Source organism: Callospermophilus lateralis, chromosome 19, assembly GCF_048772815.1.
Source record: "Callospermophilus lateralis isolate mCalLat2 chromosome 19, mCalLat2.hap1, whole genome shotgun sequence".
Classification (NCBI taxonomy): Eukaryota; Metazoa; Chordata; class Mammalia; order Rodentia; family Sciuridae; genus Callospermophilus; species Callospermophilus lateralis.
The window spans coordinates 36200254-36219525 of NC_135323.1; the positions used below are offsets into that span (position 1 = coordinate 36200254).

At 49.2% G+C, this 19272-nt stretch overlaps 1 protein-coding gene across 1 annotated transcript; it reads right to left on the reverse strand.

The window, feature by feature from the left end:
* Positions 1–1262: 1262 nt before the first annotated feature.
* Positions 1263–8250, reverse strand: Znf853 (zinc finger protein 853). Its single transcript, XM_076840106.1, has 3 exons — positions 8086–8250; positions 7433–7555; positions 1263–4999 (listed from the first exon to the last, which is right to left on the reverse strand). Exons 2-3 carry the CDS (start codon positions 7515–7517, stop codon positions 2640–2642), a joined length of 2445 nt encoding a protein of 814 aa, XP_076696221.1. The 5' UTR covers positions 7518–7555; positions 8086–8250; the 3' UTR covers positions 1263–2639.
* Positions 8251–19272: the final 11022 nt, after the last annotated feature.

Genomic DNA, 19272 nt, shown 5'->3' on the forward strand with positions numbered 1-19272 from the left:
CTAGAAACCCGTTATAGGTCTCATCGCCAGGAAGAGTGGTGGGGCAGGCCTTAAGAAATGCAAGCATCACCCTGAAAGGCATCTACCTCAATGAGACCTCTGCAAGGTCTTCAGACAAGGCAAGGGACACAAATGCAAAGGAAAATGGCCACATCTGCAGGCCCATTGGGTGGGGGAATTGCAGGACTCACTGACCTCAAACACATGACCCGGGGCTCATCAATCCAAGCCAAAGGAGCCCATTCTTTCTATATCAGGGCCCTGATGTGAGTCTGGTCCAGCCCTCTGTGAAGTTTCTCTGCTCTTGCAACCTCTTGCAATAGGCCCTGTGTCTGGTCTTTAGGAATCTGCTGTTAGCTGAAGGAAATGAAGATTTTTTCTATTTTATGGAGATGGAGATTGAATCAGGGCCTTGCACATAGGGTTTCTTTAAATATTGCATAGAGGCCTTCTTCATGTCCTTATGTGCCTTTAAATGACACCTGTGGACTCAAGCCTCTCATTTCCCTCCATCATGGAATTAACTGTACCCAGCAAAACCTACCAATTCCAGGCTTTGCAATAACAATTTTCCCAATATGGTAGCCTTTGATCAGATCCTGCCAGCAAACTTCATGTGAGTCACTCCTCCCTGCCATCCTGACCAGAAGCAGAAGAGCTTGGCTTGTCCCCCCCCCATACCATCTTAATGGGCTAAGGGCCCCCAAAGAGAAGGCAATTCAAAGGGACAGCTAGCTTTTCTACATAGATAGATTCAAGGGATTCCAGAAGCCCAAAGGTCATCTTCCCAAAAAAAAGAGTTGAGGATGTGTACTGTTGGAGATGAAAGCGGACAGCCAGTGAGACACAAGAATGACCAAAAATTCTGAGAGCATCTGACTGGTTAAGTCTTAGAATTAAAGACTCTCAGGACTGAGAGGGGACCCCCAGTCTCATGACCCCTCTCCAAGTGACCATCCAATAGTGAGCTCTCACCATCATCCCAGCACTCCACACGGCAACTGGACTGAATCCATACAAAGCTTATCCTTACAAAATGCTGAAACTGGCTCTTCCAATGAGGGTTTTACTGAATAGGCCCATTCACTGGCCAAGGGACACAGGTGGAAGGAAGGGTCTGAGGTGAGTATTGGGCAAAGAGAATGAATACTAAGTTCCTGCTCTAGAATACCCAGGCAGTTTTTCCTTAGAAATGAAGACCTGAGGGGAGACACAAAATCCAGAGGTGAAATCACAAAGACAGGACACTGTTTCTTCACTTTATTTTTTATGTTTTGTTTCTCACTTACCAACACATGTGTAAAATGTGGCAGGCTGTGTTAGTAAAGGAGAAGCAGGGAGGGGAGAGAGGGGCAGGAACTAAGCAGCCACGTGGGAAGTCAGTTGGCCAGGAAGAGCCTCAAGCCCAGAGGTGGCCAGTGACATCCTCCACCAGCTCACCTTCCCATGAGGAATCAGCAATTGCTACTGCTCATACAGCCCCTGCCCTGGACGATTTGGTAAACATGGTAAATAACCTTTCTGTTCCTCCTAATCTTTGTCCCCAACATTCTTCACACATCCTGGGGCCAGAAGGCAAGGTCTGTTCAGGTGCCCCTCCCCTTATCCTGATCCAAGAGATCTCTGCTCCCAGGTCTCAAGGAGTCAACCTCTGGGCAGCATCTGAGCAGCTTGACTGGGTGGGGCTATCTTGGAGATCTTTCCTGGGGAGGCTTCTTCCAGACCTTGGAGAGCCCTCCCAGAACGCGCTCTGTTTCAGCTACAGGCTTCTCTATTCCAGGGAATATTAAAGGGCCTCCGGTGGATTGAGAACATTGCAGCAGAGGCCTAGAACCTGCCTCTAACACCTGCTCCAATTCTGGGTTCCCCAGGGGGGAAAGGTTTTACCTTCCACCCAGAGCAGGACTTCCTGGCACTTATTTGCACATTGACCCCATAGACACTGTGACCCTGTGTTTATGAAAACAGGTATTTTCATCAGAATTGTATCCAGCCCAACAGATTTTCATACTGGCAAGTATTTTCAAGGCAAATGCCACTGAGGACAATTCAATGCCTTGATCAGTTTCCTACATAGTGCAGGTAAGTTTATTTTTTCCCTGTTTTTTTCTCCTTTAAATAATTTTCACCAGGATCCATTATTTTCCGTGTGTGCCTCACCAGATTTATTTTATTCCCTGGTGAGTGTTTGGTGCACATCAAACATCCTCAATTGTCCTGGGGAGTGTTCTCAGGTGGTTCTTGTTTCTACTAAGTCCAATTTTCTCAGGGGAAAATTTTTGGCAGCCCTCTCGCTCATGGGTTTCCCCACGTGCTGTTTTAGCCACAGTGGCTGTTCTCTTGTGGATGATTTCTGGGGTGGATCTGTGAACCTGGCACTTCTCAGGGAATATGGGGGATGACGGTAGTCTTTTCGTTCCCAAGGATATTCCAGGATGATCTGGGAGACGTTGTACTGGGGTCATGACCACGAACTGGGGTCGAGGTGTCCATCCCACTCCATGTGGGGCTTCTCACCCTCCACTCATGTGGAGGGTGCTTGAAAGAGCACCCTCCCCGCCCTGGATGCCCCGTGCTTCCAGGCTGACCCCTTCCTGCTCCTGGCCCTCTGCCTTCTGTTGCAGAGATGCTCACCCGCATCATGAAGCCTTGTTGGTGGATGCTGTGGCCCCGGAGGCCTGCTGGGCGCGCGATGGGCCAGTAGACGGCGCCGGCCTCGAGGCCCGCAGCAGGCCAAGGCCACGCGAGCGGCCAGCTCCATGCAGCTGGCGCTCGTGGCGGCGAATCTGCACCTTGTGGCGGAAGCGCTCGCCACAGTCCTCGCACACGTAGGGCCGCTCGCCCGAGTGTGTGCGCCGGTGACGCAGCAGATTGGAGGAGACACTGAAGCGCTTGCCGCAGTCGCCACAGGCGTAGGGCCTCTCGCCAGTGTGCGTGCGCTGGTGCTGCACAAGAGCTGAGCTCTCGCTGAAGCGCTTGGAGCAATACGAGCAGGCGTAGGGCTTCTCGCCCGTGTGGATGCGCTGGTGTGTCACCAGGTTGGAGTGCTGCGAGAAGCCCTTGCCGCACTCACCACAGCGGTGCGGCCGCTCGCCGGTGTGCGTGGCCTGGTGCCTCACAAGGTCCGTGCTGCGGCTGAAGCCCTTGCCGCACTCGCCACAGATGGTCGGCCGGTCCCGTGCACGCCGTCGCCGCCGCTGCCGTGCTGGAGTGAGCGCGGCGCTGCCCGCTGGGCCCGGGATGGCCACCACTGTTGACGTGGCCACAGCGGGCAGCACCATGAGCTCTTGCAGCACCACGTAGCCTGGGGGGGCCACCACAACAGCTGCTGGAGCCCCTGGGACAGTCGCCGCGCTGCTCCCTGCAGCGGGAACCAGCTCCAGCTGCAGTTCAGGCTGCACAGGGGTCAGCTCCAGTTGCACCTCCTGCTGCTGGGTGCCCAGCTCCACGGGGGTGAGCTCCAGCTGCACCTCCTGCTGCTCCAGCTGCTCCTGCTCTAGCTGCTGCTGCTCCAACTGTTGCTCCAGCTGCTGCAACTGCTCCTGCAGTTTGAGTTGCAGCTGCCGCTGCTCCTCCTGACGCTCCAGTTCCTGCTGCCGCTCTAGCTCCTGCCGCTGCTGCTCCAGCTCCTGCTCTGACCCCAGGTCCACTGGCATGAGCTCCAGTTCCACCTCTTCCTCCTCCTCTGGCTCCAGTGGAGGAGGCTGCTGCTGCTGTAGCTGTTCCTGATGCTGTTGCAATAGCTGTTGCTGTTGCTGCTGCTGTAACTGCTCCTGCTGCTGCAGCAATAGCTGCTGCTGTATCTGTGCCTGCTGCTGCTGCAGGAGCTGCTGCTGTAACTGTGCCTGTTGTTGGTGCTGCAACAACTGTTGTTGTAACTGTTCCTGCTGCTGTAGCAACAGTAGTTGCTGCTGCTGTAGCTGTTCCTGATGCTGTTGGAACTGTTGCTGCTGTAATTGTTCCTGCTGTTGTAACAGTTGCTGCTGTTGTAGCAGTTGCTGCTGCTGTAACTGTTGTTGCTCTTGTACTTGCTGCTGCTGTAACTGTGCCTGTTGCTGCTGTAACAGCTGTTGCTCTTGCACTTGCTGCTGTAACTGTGCCTGTTGCTGCTGCAAGAGCTGTTGCTCTTGCACTTGCTGCTGCAACTGTTCCTGTTGCTGCTGCAAGAGCTGTTGCTCTTGCACTTGCTGCTGTAACTGTTCCTGTTGCTGCTGTAAGAGCTGTTGTTCTTGCACTTGCTGCTGTAACTGTTCCTGTTGCTGTGGTAACAGCTGTTGCTCTTGCACTTGCTGCTGTAACTGTGCCTGTTGCTGCTGTAACTGTGCCTGTTGCTGCTGTAAGAGCTGTTGCTCTTGTACTTGCTGCTGTAACTGTTCCTGTTGCTGCTGTAAGAGCTGTTGCTCTTGTACTTGCTGCTGTAACTGTGCCTGTTGCTGCTGTAACAATAGTTGCTCTTGCACGTGCTGTTCCTGTAACAGTGCCTGTTGCTGTTGTAACAGCTGCTGTTCTTGTACTTGTTGCTGTAACTGTTCCTGCTGCTGTTGCAAAAGTTGTTGCTTTTGCACTTCCTGCTGTAACTGTTCCTGCTGCTGTAACTGTTGCTCTTGCACTTGCTCTGGTACCTGTCCCTGTTGTTGTATTACCTGCACTTGTGGTTTCAGTTCTTGGTGTTGCACAGATTGGTGGTTTTCCTGTAGCTCCAGCTGTAGTTGAGGCAGGTGCTGTTGCCCATCCTGCTGTTGCTGCTGCTGTTGCATTTCTGGCTGATGTTCTAATAGTTGCTTCTGTGGTTGCTGCTGTTGAGGCTGCTCCTGCTGGGGCTGTTCTTGCAGCTCTGGCTGCTGCTCTAGCTGTTGCAGTAGCAGCTCTTGTTGTCCCGGCTGGGCTTCTTCAGCAATGTTACTGGCCCCTATTGGGGCTGACACTGATGGCTGTTGTGGGCCACTGCGCCCCTCCTGAGCCTCTTCCTCCTCCTGACTCTCACTCCCACCGCTGCCACCTGTAGTGGAAATGGCAGGAAGCTAGGAGAGAAGGATCTATAGGAAGCTCTCTAGTCTAGCCCTCTAGGACCTGCCCATATACAGTCACTCAAGGACACACTAACAAGTTCTCAGTAGGGACCCAAAAATGTTAGATCAATTGATAATAGCAGCATGACAGAAACTAAAATGCCAGGGGTGGGGGATGTCCAAGTGACCATTGGTCACTATACTCTAGACCCCACCCCCACCCCTCCTCTGGGCCTCCCTTCACACAAGCTCCATGGTTAGATCTTGGCACCAATATTAGCATGGGTGCCTGGGGCTCCCAACATCATTCCCTCAGGAGTCCCTTGCACTTCACTGTCCAGTGGAAATCCCAGCAGCCATTCCAACAGCCCAGCTCATGCTCAACTCTGACCTCAGTGACGGTCACATCTTAAATAAATGAAACTTGCCTTCTCTGTAAATAATAAAACATTTCTGTAAAGCTGCCTAAAAGGACTACCACAAGTAGTTTCTAGAAATCACCAAAGTATCAGAGAGACTATCAGGTTTCAGGTGGGAAGTCCTCATTTGAGAACCTAATTCTTCCAGTTCAACTGTTCAACTTCCTACAGACTCAAAGGCCCTGCATGTTCCCCAGAACCCGGCAGGTGCTTGAAAATTACCTCTCCCAACAGGTTAGGAATTAGTCTATGGAGTAACAACAGTTCAGAAACACTCAGGATACAACTAGCTCCATTTGAAGCACCTAAAGACCAAATAGAAAGGAATGGAAAGAACTAAGAGCCCCAAGTCAACACAGAGGCTGGCCAATTAGTTAACTGCTGAGAACCTCAGTTTCTCCTTTTGCAAAAAGAGATATACCCTCAGAAACACAGTGAGAACTGGGATAAACGTAGAGCCCCAGTGTTGTGCAAGGTGCAGAGGAAATCTTGCACACACAGGAGCCACACTGGCTATGTTCTGCCTTCAGCACAATATCCACATTCAGCTTCTCGTTCTGAATATTACTGTTGCGCTATCAGAAAATCCTAATTCTTCTTTATAAGTGTGAGTCAAGGAGCTTTCTTTACCTCAGACTGATTTCAACACGTGTACTTCCTACAGCATCATATTTTCAATCATGAAATGGAAAGCAATGGTTTGATTGATAAAATTTTACTTTCTGAGGGCTGGGGTTGTAGCTCAGTGGCAGAGCCCTTGCCTTGCATGTGTGAAGCCCTGGGTTCAATCCTCAGCACCACATAAAAATAAATTTTATTTATTTATTTATTTATTTATCATCCATCTACAACTTAAATAAATAAATAAATTTTACTTTCTGGCCACTTTTCCAGGAATATACTGATTTAATAAAAACATAGGATATTTACATATTTTGCATTTAATAAAAACAGAGGATATTTGCATATATATAATTCCTTTTAGAAAAATATTTCTAACAACCCTTGCTTAGTATAATAGGTCAATGACAGCCTTTTCCATAGACACTCACACCAATTGGGTGTTCTCCGATGATGGATGAAGACAGCCATGAAAACCTGTCCCTATAGCAGGACTGAAGTCTCTTAGACACCCCCTTCTCCCACCTCCTCTGGAAGCCACAGATCACACCTCTGTGTGACTCTCCTCCTTTCTAGCTTAGCTACTTAGCCACTGTGACTTCCTAGGGCAGCATTTTTTTTCACCTTTAATAGAGACACTTTAGTAAATATGTAGTTACATGTTGCCTGACATGTATAACCTCATAAGATTTTTTGTCAGTTCAATGTATAAGTCAGAAGAGTCCCTGTTTAGTGTACTTGTCCCCATTGCCCCAGGCCCTACTCAGCTCCTTAAAGCACCCAACGGGAAACAGTCTCATGAGTATGGCCACCATAGAAGGCTCACCCAGATGGGTCCCAGAGGGAGAGCTCTTGGAAGATTTGGTAAAGCCACATTTTTGCCTCTGAGCATCAGGTAGAGAAAAACATAGGTCAGGAGGTCAGGAGAAGTGGACAAGGAGAGAAACCTCAGGGAAGGGAGCGAGCATCTGAGGCACAAGCTGCAGAGGAGGAATGGCTTTCTGCTCCTCAACTTCTTTTGGGAACCAGAGCAGGGTGCAGGGTGGCCCCACACACAGCGGGACAGTGGAGGTCACTGGGCTGCTGGGGCAACTGAGCAGCAGATTCAGGCCAGCATATAAGTGGGGGTCAGGGCAGAGGCCATCAGTACTTCCAGAGTACCCCTCAATAACAAGAGAGCAACCTGATAGAGATGCCCAAAAAAATTCCAGGACAAACCTGCAGTTGTTATTCAAGGCATGGAAGCTAGCAGGTGTGAAGCAGTGCAGGGGGATGGCTGCCCTGGGGCATCTCTGCACTGGCATACCTGGGGCATCTCTGTACCAGCATACCTGGGGCTCTGTCAGAAGGTCCCTGCTAGGGGCCTCTGCCTCCAGCACTCACCTGAGAGGGCAGCAGGCCCTGGACCCCCATCCTCAAGACAGCGCAGCTCCAACACAAAGGTCTCTGCGGCTGGCCCCACCTCCATCCTGGTGGTCACACCGGGGTCCCCGGGAGCCGGCTGTGCTGAGAAGAAGGAAAGAAGCTGTTCAGTTAGGAGGTGGTTGCAGCTCCTGGTCCCTGTTGCTGTGCAGAACAGCTGGCAGGCCAGCTTCTTCTGACTGTTATTCACAGGATTCCATCTTCACCTGATCAGGCTGCTCCTAATTGAGACACAACTGTGGGGATTAGCCACTCACAAAGGCTGGGAGCTAGACCCACAGAAGAAGCATTAGGGGTCCTCTTGGACCATCTAAGTCACGTTCCCTGACCGCTTCAAACATGGGCCTGTTGGTCTCCAGGGACTCCAGTGTCACAGACTGCTCTGGGAGCTCACCAGCTCTCTGGAAAGGCAGATGTCCAGAGCACTGTAAGCCATGGCAGGGCGGCCTGCCTGTCTGTGCTCCTCAGAGGTGGCCTCCTTGCAGAGGTGGCCCCACATCCAGGCCTCCCTTCCCCACCCAGATTGCCTCCAGCTCCCTCTGGCCTGTCAAAGTCAGCCCAACCCTCCTAAGAAGGGCGTCTGGGCACCCAGCGTGAATTCCCCTGGGCCTCACCTGGTACAGCATTTCCTGCTGGCTGCAGCCTCTGCACTAGGGGAGGTGTGGTCAGCAGAGGCTGCAAGGTGAAGGCCACAGCATTCAGCCGGCTCCTTCCGGAGGCGCCTCCATCCAGAAAGAGCCTGGGAGGCGCCTGCCACCCCGGGGCCTTTCTGGGCACTCGGCAGGGTTTGCGCTGTCAGAGATGCCCAGGTCGCCCTGGGCCAAGACAAGGGGCAGAGTGGAGTTCCCGGGCAGAAGTTAGTGGAGACTCTCGGGCGGGGGCGAGGACGGGAGGCAGAGCCCCGAATTCCGCGCGAGACTCAAGGCTGGCCCTGCGGGACCATCGCGCGCAGCAGGGCCGGGGCCAAAGCCCTAGGTTGGCGCTGCAGAATGGTGGGGTCTTGGGTTGGCTGGGGACGGGCGACACAGGTCCTGGACGGCCGCCGGCCACAGGTGCCCAGAGCCCGAGGGCGGCCTGGACCGGGCCGCGCTGGCCGGGGCGGGGGGTGGGTGCCACGGCCGGGCCGGGTCCCCGTTCGCTCGCTCGCCCGCCAGTGCGTGCGTCCGTGCGGGCAGCTGGCCGGGCCGGGGCGGGGGCGCGGGGGCCGGCACAGGAAGTCCCCCCGGCATCCGCATCCTGTCCCCCGCCCCTGCCGCCCGCTGCGCCCCCGCGCCCCGGCCCCCGCAGCCGCCGCCGCCGCTGCCGCCGCCGCTCTAGGCCGCCACCAGCTCGGTGGGCTTAACCCTTCCCGGCCCGGCCACTCACCCGGGCGGGGGGATAAGATGCGCGGCCCTGTGTACGTCCCGGGCCGCCTGGTGCCGAGCGCAGCGCGCGCTGTGCAGCATCCCTGGTGCGCGTATCCGCGCTCCACCGTTGGCCACTGTCGCTGCATGGATGCGGGGAAAGGGGGCTCCCAGCCAGGCCCCTGCTACCCACTGAAGGGCAGGCGTGGCCTCAGGACACCCCTGGCAAGGGTACAAATCATGGCTAATTAGCATTTAATTAGAAGAACTCAGTTAATGAGGAGGTCCCATCCTGCCCCCGCCCCCGTAGGTCCCCAGAGAGGCAGACCAGGTTCACACTTTGGACCCCTTCTCCTGGACCCTGATTTGGCTAGGACAGGCAGGCAGATAAACAGCTGTAATACAAATGGACCCAATGGACCATCAGGACCACCCTTTGAACTGGCAGAGCTGGCTCATCCTTCTCTGTGTCTTTGCTCCCTTTCTCTAGTCACAAGATCCCTGTGGTCAGGTCCTCCTACCTCTCCCACCCTCTGCCCTCCTCAGGGCCCTTCTCCCCAGCTGTGTTGGGTCATGATCTTTGTGGCTTCTTTTTCTTTCCTGTCATGCCAGGCTGCTTCTGTGGGTTATGGGTCTCCTCACAGGGAGTCCTGACCTGATCATCTCCATATCCCCTCACTTTATTTTCCTGTCCTCAGAACACAGACCTCTCCAATCTAGAGAATTCATTTGAAGATTGTGCTGCTCACATTCTCTAGAAAAACCCAAAGAGCTGGTAAGGGAAAGCCTTTCCTGGAGTGGAGTGGGAATGCCTCACTGGAGAGAGTCAAGGGCTGTCTTGGAGTCATAGTCCTGCCTACCTTCCTGGCTCCCTACTTACAACACTATTGCACATGTGGATTCTTCCCAGTACCCACAGGCATGGGAATTTGGGGTTTGTCCAGTGGCTCTTGCCTGAAAACCTTGTGCTCACAGCTCCAGAGGACAGAGGCTCACATTGGATTCATTGGGGGAACAAGTGCAGCAATAAGAACCTGGCTTCCAAGGCACAATAACCTGGGCTTATGGGGCCCTCGTGCAACTAGATAATTTGAGACAGGGTAATACCTGTCAGCCAGAGGTGCAAGCACAAGTGAGTCAACAAGGAGGATGTGGATAAAGGGTGGTTGCACACTTCCCTCCCCTGGGAGGGCCCAAGGTAAGGGAAGGTAGAGCTATCTGCTTCCTCCTCTGCCTAGGAGACTGCAGATTCCCCAGGACCACCTCACTCCTCCTATCTTTAAGCCTCTCCCTCTGCTGGATTCTTTCCAATAGCATTTACACACCATCAGGGCTCTCCCATCTTTAATCATGAAACCCCACCTATCTCTTCTCTGACTATTCCTCCTTCTCCTTGGCCCCATCACTCCAACCAGACACCTCCCTGTAACCTCCATGTCTAAATCCCTCATCTTCTCCTGTCCAGAGTTCCTCTAGGCCACACTGACCTTCTACTGGGCTGCTGAAAGAAAAACACCTGGTTCTGTCCTCCTCTTGGTTGGTCTACCCCTTCTCTGTGGACTATGCGTCCTTCTGTAGGTTCATGTTCACCTCTGCATAATTATAACATGCAGTAAGGGGGTCAGAAGGAAGCAACAACCGTTTTCTCTCTGTGAGTATTTCTCCTGTCCATTCCTGAGCACCTGACCCAACAGCCACATTTTTCTTCTTTTTTGTTTCTTTACTTTTTATCAAAGGTGATATACATACCTAGTTGAATAAGTCCAACAATTCTATAAGGCTTTTAGCAACAGCGACACAAACCTCTCCTCCCTTCTGCTTCCATTCCCATTTTTCCTGTACTTTTGCCATGTTTTTAAATAACATGCTTATAATGTTATTACTTGATTTTTTCCATCTTAGACAGTATCCATTAGAAGCTGAAGACAAATCTAAACCACATATCCATGGGCACACTTTCCCTCTCCTCCTGCTGTTGTATAATAAAGAATTTGTCGTTACCCTCTGTTCTTGGGGGTGAGCTTTATGCCAAAGAGGCGACCCCTGGCAGGCCTTTAGGTAACTTCAGGATGGGGGCCAATCACACCAGAAAGACACTCTGTCTTTCATGTTAGAGGTTGAGGTGTTGAGCTATGTGATATCAACCTGACCCCTGGTGAGAAATTGGGACTGACATTTTACTTTAATCATGTGGCCAATGATTCAATGCATATGCCTTGGTAATGAAACCTCCCACCCACACAAATAAACAAAACAAAACAAAAAAATTCTGGAGGTCAAGATTCCTGGCTGGTGGTCAACAGCAATGTGCTAGAGGGTGAGAATATGGAAGCACTATATTCAGGTCCCTTCCAGGCCTTGCCTTATAGGTCACCTCATAGACCATGGCTGGTACTGGTTTATATTCTTTAAAGTAAAACTATAACCATAACATTGTGCTTTTCTGAGTTCTGTATGTTGCTCTAGTGAATTATTAAACCTGAGCTGGTCATGGGAACTTCCATATATGCAGCCAGATGGTTAAGAGTGGACTGGGCAATTGCAACTGGTGTCTAAAGTAATAGCAGGCTTGTTGGAATCTTCTACCTGGAGCCACCAGGTTGTGGAACCTCAGTCTGGCTGAGCCTAGAAAAGTCCAGCCAGGAAAACAGAAGAACTCTTAAGTAATTACACAGAACACTGAACACAGATGGCTAAAAATATGTTAAAAGGGTTGCAGTACCATCAAGGGGAAGATGAGAATACTGGAAATTAGTATCCCTAGGACAAGAGGAGCAAAGAGGAAAAGTGATACTGTAGGGAGTCACAGAGCTGTTCAAGTAATTGCTGTATGTTGGGAGCGGCGGCAGCATGGTTTTAAATGGGAAAATGAAGCAAGAACCTAGAAGCCCACACTCACCAGCCATCACTGAAGGTGCCACCAGAAGCAAGAATTGTCCTACGTCCCAACCAGACTTCTGATCTCAGAATCTAGCCAGAAGTCAGCTAGCCAGGGAGTCCTGGAAATGTAGTTTGCAGTCTTCCAGTCTCCTGCCATATTGAGGAGAGCAGGAAGCCAAATCAAGAGGCAATGGATAAATAACTGGCACATTCAATGAGTCTGTAGAGTAGGGCCATTGGCGGCCCATTTGGAAATGTGGACATTTGGGGGCTAAGCTGCTGAGAATAATGCTGGAGCTACCACTGGTTATCTATTGGGAAGTAGATTTTCCTCCTTCTCCTCCTCCTTTTCCTCCTTCTCCTCCTCCTTTTCCTCCTTCTCCTCCTCCTTTTCCTCCTTCTCCTCCTCCTTTTCCTCCTACTACTCCTTCTTTTCTTCCTACTCTTCCTTCTTCTGATGGGGTCTTGCTGTGTTACCCAGGCTGGGGTTGAACCCATCAATCTTCCTGCCTCAGCCCTCTGAGTAGCTGGAATTACACACACCTGACTTCTTTAGTGCTCTTATTAAGAAAAGGTATCTGGTGAGTACCTCTTTGGGAACCCATGTGATGATTAATTTTATGTATCAACTGGATTGGGCCATGGGGTGCCCAGAAATCTGGCCAAACATTATTCTAGGAGTGACTTTGAGGGGGTTTCTGGATTAGATTAACAATTTAATCAGGAGATTGAGTAAAATGGATTGTTTCCCCTAATGTGAGTGGGCCTCACCAATCAACTGAAGACCTGAATGGAACAAACAGGCAGAGGAAGAACCTCTCCTGCTGACCAAGCTGAAACATAGTCTTTCATGAACTGAAACTTTTTTGTTTTTTCTTGGTCCTTGAATTTGCCATCTTTCATACTAAAGTTTTGACTCTGCAGGTTCTCAGCCCTCACACTTGAACTATAACTAGACACTGGCTCTTCTGGGTCTCCACTTACCGACCGCAGATCTTGGTATTTCTCAGTCTCCACCATTGTGTGAGCCAGTTCTCTGAAGAACACTGTCTGAAAAGTCTGTACTCTCCCACTTGACTGGGCACAGATTATTGGCACTTGCATGGCTTGATTTTAGCTTCTAGCATTGCTAAAGGGGATATTTGTGCCATTTGACTCCTGTTCTTTACATGTGAGAAGGAAAACCAGTGGGCCAAGAGGAAGACCCTGAGGGGAAGTAGAATGCAACAGACTCAGATCTGCACCTGGACTGTGGCTATGGAGCTGTGGGAGGCTTACTGGAGGTGACACAGGTTTGTAATATGCTCTGGAGAGAGTGACAGTACTGAGCAGCACTGGCTCTCCTATCTAGTATGTTTATCAAATCATGCCCTGGTGGTGACCCAGTACATAAATTTTGGGTATGATTCCTCAGACAACTCCCCGGTTTCTATTCTTGGAGCACCATGTACCTGCAGCACTTTGCTACAGATTGAATTTTGTATTCCTCCAAATTTGTGTGTTGAAATTCTAACTTCCATGGTAATGGCATTAAAAGTTGGATCCTTTGGGAGGTGATTAGCTCATGGGAGCAGAACCCTCTCAAATGGGATTAGTGCCCTTGTAACAGAGGCCCAGCCCTCAGTCTCTTTCCACCTTGTGGAGACACAGTAAGAGGATAGTAGTCTATGAATCAGGAAGCGGGCCTTCACCAGACTCAATCTATACACCTTGATCTTGGACTCCCCAGTCTCCAGAACCATGAGAAATAAATTTCTGTTGTTTGTATAAGCTGTCCAATTTCTGGCATTTTTTGGTTTTGGTAGCAGCCACAATTAACTAATACACATTTCATGATTCTAATTTTGCAATCTGATTAGAGTCTGTCTCCCTCACGAGATACCAGATACACAAGCCAAGGAGTACCCAATGAGTGTTTGTTGAATAATCGGTGAAATCAAATTGTCATGTTACATCTACTAATATAGCAAAAACTATTCATCATAAGAGCCATCTCCTACCCCTAGTCCACAGAGGTGGGACATCTGGCCCACACTAAGCAGACCACTCTCTCCCACCACTACGAATCTGGAGCAGAGATATGTCAGACCAAAAGTTGCTGGGTTGAACTACCTGGTAGAGGCACCTTAAGGAGACAGTCCTTTGGGTCCCCAGTGCTGAAAAGACCAGTGTCTGCAGGTCCCCCCCACTTACTGTCAACTGCCCTTTCACTTTTTCAGGAAACTTATTTTTCTTGCCTACTTCACTCAAGATTTGTTTCTGTTACTTGCAGAGAATTCTAACGCATGCAGAAACTGGTCTTTGAAGGGGCATCTAGGCATAGTCCTCCCAGGAAAACGTGGGATATCTGGTGCTGGTTATTGAGTCAACATGGGGGAGAGGTAAGGAGCTCTCCATGCACATTCTAGAATGGGGAAAGGTGTTCCATTAAACAATTGATTAAGGTATCAATTAGGATCACCTGAGGCCACATGTCCTCTGTGTTAAAGCTCTGGGTCAATTCAAAGGCCATAAGGGATATCGGGTGACAGTGTAGGGTGGTTCCATATGATGGTGTTAGTTCCCTCACCAAAAAAAAAAAAAAAAAAAAAAAAATCTCAGTGTTCTCTTGTCCATATTGAGCTGGGCCCTTCCTTGGTTCCTCTGAGAGTTTCCCCTCAGCACATGGTACCGAGGGCTTTACATAGGTGCAAGCACTCTGCCACTGAGCTGACTCCCCCAGCCTTTTTTTAAAAAAGGTTTGACTTTGAGACAGGGTCTCACTAAGCTGCCCAGGCTGGCCTCAAACTTACCTCAGCTTCCTGAAGTGTCTGGGATCAGAGGCATGCACCACTGAGTTCAGATGCTGTGAGAGCACTTTGAAGTCCTTGCAGCCTCAGGCTAAAACTTGTGAAAAACCTGGGTCTAAAGTCAAATCCTGGGTCGCTGGAAGGGAGCTCCACAAGGACTCTATTTTCAAACACTCCCTTAAGACGGTATCACAAACTGGGTGGCTTAAACTATAGAATTTATTGTCTCATAGTTCTGAGACTAGAAGTATAAAATCAAGGTTTCTTCAGGGCTGGTTCCATTGAGGGCTGCAAGAGAGTTCTATGCTTCCCTCTAGTTTCTGGTGATTTTTGTCATCACTTGAATTATGCAGGCATTGCTCCAGTCTCTGCCTTCATCTTCACCCATTATGTGTGTGTCCAAATTTCCCCTAGTCATATTGGATTAGACCCCACCATAAAGGCCTCATCTGGACCCAAGTAATTGCATGTGCAATGACTCTATTTACAAATAAGGTACTAAGAGGTGAGGACTTCAACAATCTGAGTTTGGGGCTGGGGGAGCATGATTCATCATAGACTCATAGCCCTGACATAGGCTTCACATTCGTGTTGGGGTGTTAATCAGGAAAGTTGGGGATGCTGACCATGGCACAGTGACTTTGGAAGGAATATAACAACATATAAGACATCTTCCAATTCCTCTGAAATACCCAGAAGCCCAAAAACCTACATCCCTGCAAGGGAGAGCTGACTGTTCCCCTCCTGCCACCACGATGTTGCCTAAGGAACAGAACTTTTCCTCAGCATAGCCCCAAGGGCCAACTCAGAATCAAGGTAGGGAGAAGAGGAACACTTAGAACTCAGAAGAAATGGCAAGAACATACCAACTTACAGCTCTTAAAAGCTGAGACTGGTTGAAGAAGTGTGGAGAAACAGCCCAGGGAGCAGAGTATAAGTTGGGTCAAGCTGACTGCAAGGACCATGTGCTATCGGGAGTCTGTATTTTGTACCAGCTTGCCTGCAGGGCATGGCGCCAGCAAAATTTTTCAGGGCGCAAATGCCAACCTGAACCAAATATGGGTCTGTGCCTGGAACACACTGTTGGTCTGGGATTAAGGAAGAATCCAGAGACTTGGGACAGGAATGCTGGACTGGATGAATCACAGGCATCTGCCACACCCCATGTCCTTCTTCAACTATTTCCCCCATAAGGGCTGAGGAGTTGCCCCCTGATTTGGGAAACAGCTTAGTAATGGAGACATCAGGATCACAGAGAAAACCTTATTGCCAGGTGTGGTGGCCTGCAGGTCATTGAAATGCACTTCTTAGTCTGAGCTAGGATGGAAGGATGCCCTGCTGGCTGAAGCCAGGAGATAGCACTAAACATCCAGGAGTAGAGTGGGAGACAGAAGATGGTAGGCATCATATGGGTGGGAGGGAAATCAGTTCTCAAGGATGGCCTGATCCATGGTGCTTACTGGCTATGGTTCATAAAACCAGGGGCATCCCCCAAAGAAAACACTTCATGAAGCTTGGGGATACCTGTTGGTGAAGAATGGCTGTTGCAGGTTTGTTCCCTGGAAAACTGATTTTAGGATGGAGGTTAGCATGCAGGACAGTTATGATGGAGAGGCCTTAAAACCAGCATTTATGAACTGGAAGGGAAAGATAGAAGGAGCACTGGAGAGAGGGGGGCTTTGGACAGTGATGCAGCCACAGTAAAGGGCCTGGCTGACCCCATGAGGACCACAGAAGTCAGGATGGTTCTTCAAAGTTGTCATTAGCTAGGACAAGGGGCAGGGAGGGACTTTATATGTCTGTGTCTATCATTAAACTTGGTACCCTGGGAGGGCAAGCTTTCACTCTAAGGCAGTATATAAGAAAGCCAAGAGTTGAGGGCTGTCTGCCACAGCACTGTCTGCAGCTTGGGAATGAGCCCTGTGATATTGAAGGAATCTCGGGATCCACTGTAGACACGTCCCCAGCAAGGGATTCCTCATCCAGCTCTTGGGCCAAGGCCACCAGAACTTGGGAAAGGGGAGGCAGCTAGTTAGCCACATTAAGCTGAGCAGTCAACACATGCTGTTGAGATAGAGGCATTCAGGGCTCAAGGAGTCTGAGCTGCAGAAATTAGGCTACCTTGACTTTATCATTGTGATAGCAGAAATGAAATTAATTAGCAATCACCTTTGATTTTATGAGATGGTATCACCAGAAAAAAATCCCAAGCCTCGTGCACAAGGATCTATAACTGACTGTGTCTCTCAGACAATCCCCAGGCCCAAGGAAAAAGTAAATCACATCTATAGGAGGTTTTCAGAGGAGGAAAGAGGGGATTCACTTTCCTCTCCTGCTAATTATAACTGAAAACTTTGAATACACAAAAAGTAAATGCCTGAAATGCTGGGCAGAATGGGTCATGCCCATAATTCCAGATACTTGGAATTAAAACAAATAGAACAACAGTATATTCGATGAGGCAGGAGGATCACAAGTTCAAGGCCAGTTCAGCAACTTAATGAGACTCTGTCTCCAAATTAAAAATAAAAAGGGCTGGTGGTGTAGCTTAGTGACTGAGTGCCCCTGGGCAGTACTGGGGGGGGGGGGGAGTAAATGCCTGAAAAATAAGTAATAATGGCAGATTGGAAGGAAAAGCCAAAACATAAAGAAAGCCTGATGGCAGACCCATCTCCTGGCTGTTGGTCTTTTTCTTGGTCTATTGGCCTTGGCCTGGGTGGCTGAAACCAAGAACTGCATAGCAGCAGGGGAAAATAGCAAAACTACAATAGAACCAGTCTTCTGGGGAAAGTGGTCCTTGGAGCAGATGAGTGGGAGAAGAATATCTGCATTTTTCTTCTTTTTTCTCTCCCAGTCTCACCATGAGCCAGTGCCCATTGTAGAACTACACTGCCACATTGGTAGTGGCATGGCTCCACCACTGCTGGGTGTGGTGGTACATGCCTGCTATCCCAGTGACTTGGGAGGCTGAGGCAGGATGATAGCAAATTTGAGGGCAGTCTGGGCAACCCAATGGGGTCCTGTCTCAAAAATTTAAAAAGGGCTGAGAAGGTAGCACAGTGGTAAAGTGCTTGCCTGGCATGCACAAGCTCCTGGATTCAAGCTCCTGGATTCAATCCCCAACACTGCGGGGGCAGGGACTGCACGAGAGAGAGAGAGAGAGAGAGAGAGAGAGAGAGAGAGAGAGAGAGAGAGAGAGAGGGAGGGAGGGAGGGAGGGGGGGGGAATGTGAGTGTATTTTTCCTAAGGGAACTGAAAACATCTCCACACAAAAACTTATACCCAACTATTCATAAGACCGATATCTATAAAAACCAAAAGGTAGAAATCAACTGATAGATAAATGTGTTATATACATACAATGGGACCCCTTCGGGTTGCCCAGACTGCCGTCAAGTTTGTGATCGTCCTGCCTCAGACTCCAAGTCACTGTTATCTACATACAACACTCCATTTATAATATCCTGAGAAGGCAAACCCCATAGACAGAAAGTAGATTGGTGCTTGCCAAAGTCTAGGGGGAATGGGCAGTGAATGCTCGAGGGTTTGGGGTTTCCTCTGGGGATGACAAAGTGTTCTGAAATACCCAGTGGTAATGGTTGTACAACTGCAATATACTAAATACTGAATTGTACGTTTTAAATGGGTCAACTGGGTATGTGAATTATATCTCAATAAAACTGCTACTTAAAAAAAAACATGCTGTAGAAAACATCCTTAGGGCTGGGGATGTGGCTCAAGCGGTAGCGCGCCCGCCTGGCGTGCGTGCGGCCTGGGTTCAATCCTCAGCACCACATACAGACAAAGATGTTGTGTCCGCCAAATACTAAAAAATAAATATTAAAATTCTCCCTCTTTCTCACTCTCTCTCACTTTAAAAAAAAAAAAAGAAAACAAAATATCCTTGAACATTCTTCTTTGCTTCTGGAATTGCTGAATCATTTATTTTTTAATTTCTCAAGAATGGGAAAAACCAATTTACTTTGCCACCATGTGATAATTGTTTCCCCACACCTCTAGCTACACTTTCTGCTTTGCTAAAGTGGGCAAGTGAAAAAATGACATGTCACTGTAATTACATTTTCCTGGTTACCATTTATATTTATATAGATAATCTGTTCATATTTGTTGGCCTTTTTAATTTCCTCATCTACTAATTTTCTGTTCACGTCTTTCAGTCCTTCTTTCTAAATGCCTTTTTTTTTTTAAACCTCTATTTACTTATTTTTATGTGGTACTGAGGATCAAACCCAGGGCCTCACACGTGCTAGGCGAGCACTCTACCACTGAGCCACAACCCCAGCCCTCTAAATGCCTTTTGATTAATTTGTAGTTCTTTGTACATTCTGGAGATACACTAATATATTGCAGATATTTTCTCATATACCAATTTTCGTTTAGTGTATCAATTTTTAATATATGCAAAACACTTAGCAAGGGCTTGGCACAAAATACTCAACAGGAGAAATCCTTTTTCATTATTAATAAGGAAGAGAGCAAGAACTGGTCAACATGTGAACGGTCAGCTTCTATCCCCATTTCCAGTAGGTTAAGTACTCCTTGCCAGGATGGCCACCAAAGGAACTCTGGCTTTCTTTAATTTTTTTTTTCAAGAGAGAGTGAGAGAGAGAATTTTTTTTAATATTTATTTTTTAGTATTTGGCGGACACAACATCTTTGTATGTGGTGCTGAGGATCGAACCCAGGCCGCAAGTATGCCAGGTGAGCGCGCTACCGCTTGAACCACATCCCCAGCCCTTTTTTTTCCCTTTTTTATTTTGGCAAGAAC

Coding starts and splice junctions, on each gene's coding strand:
- Znf853 (XM_076840106.1), bottom strand. CDS start 7,517: ATGGAGGTGGGGCCAGCCGCAGAGACCTTTGTGTTGGAGCTGCGCTGT. Junction 5,000..7,432: donor AGGGCCTGCTGCCCTCTCAG/GTGAGTGCTGGA, acceptor TTTCCACTACAG/GTGGCAGCGGTGGGAGTGAG.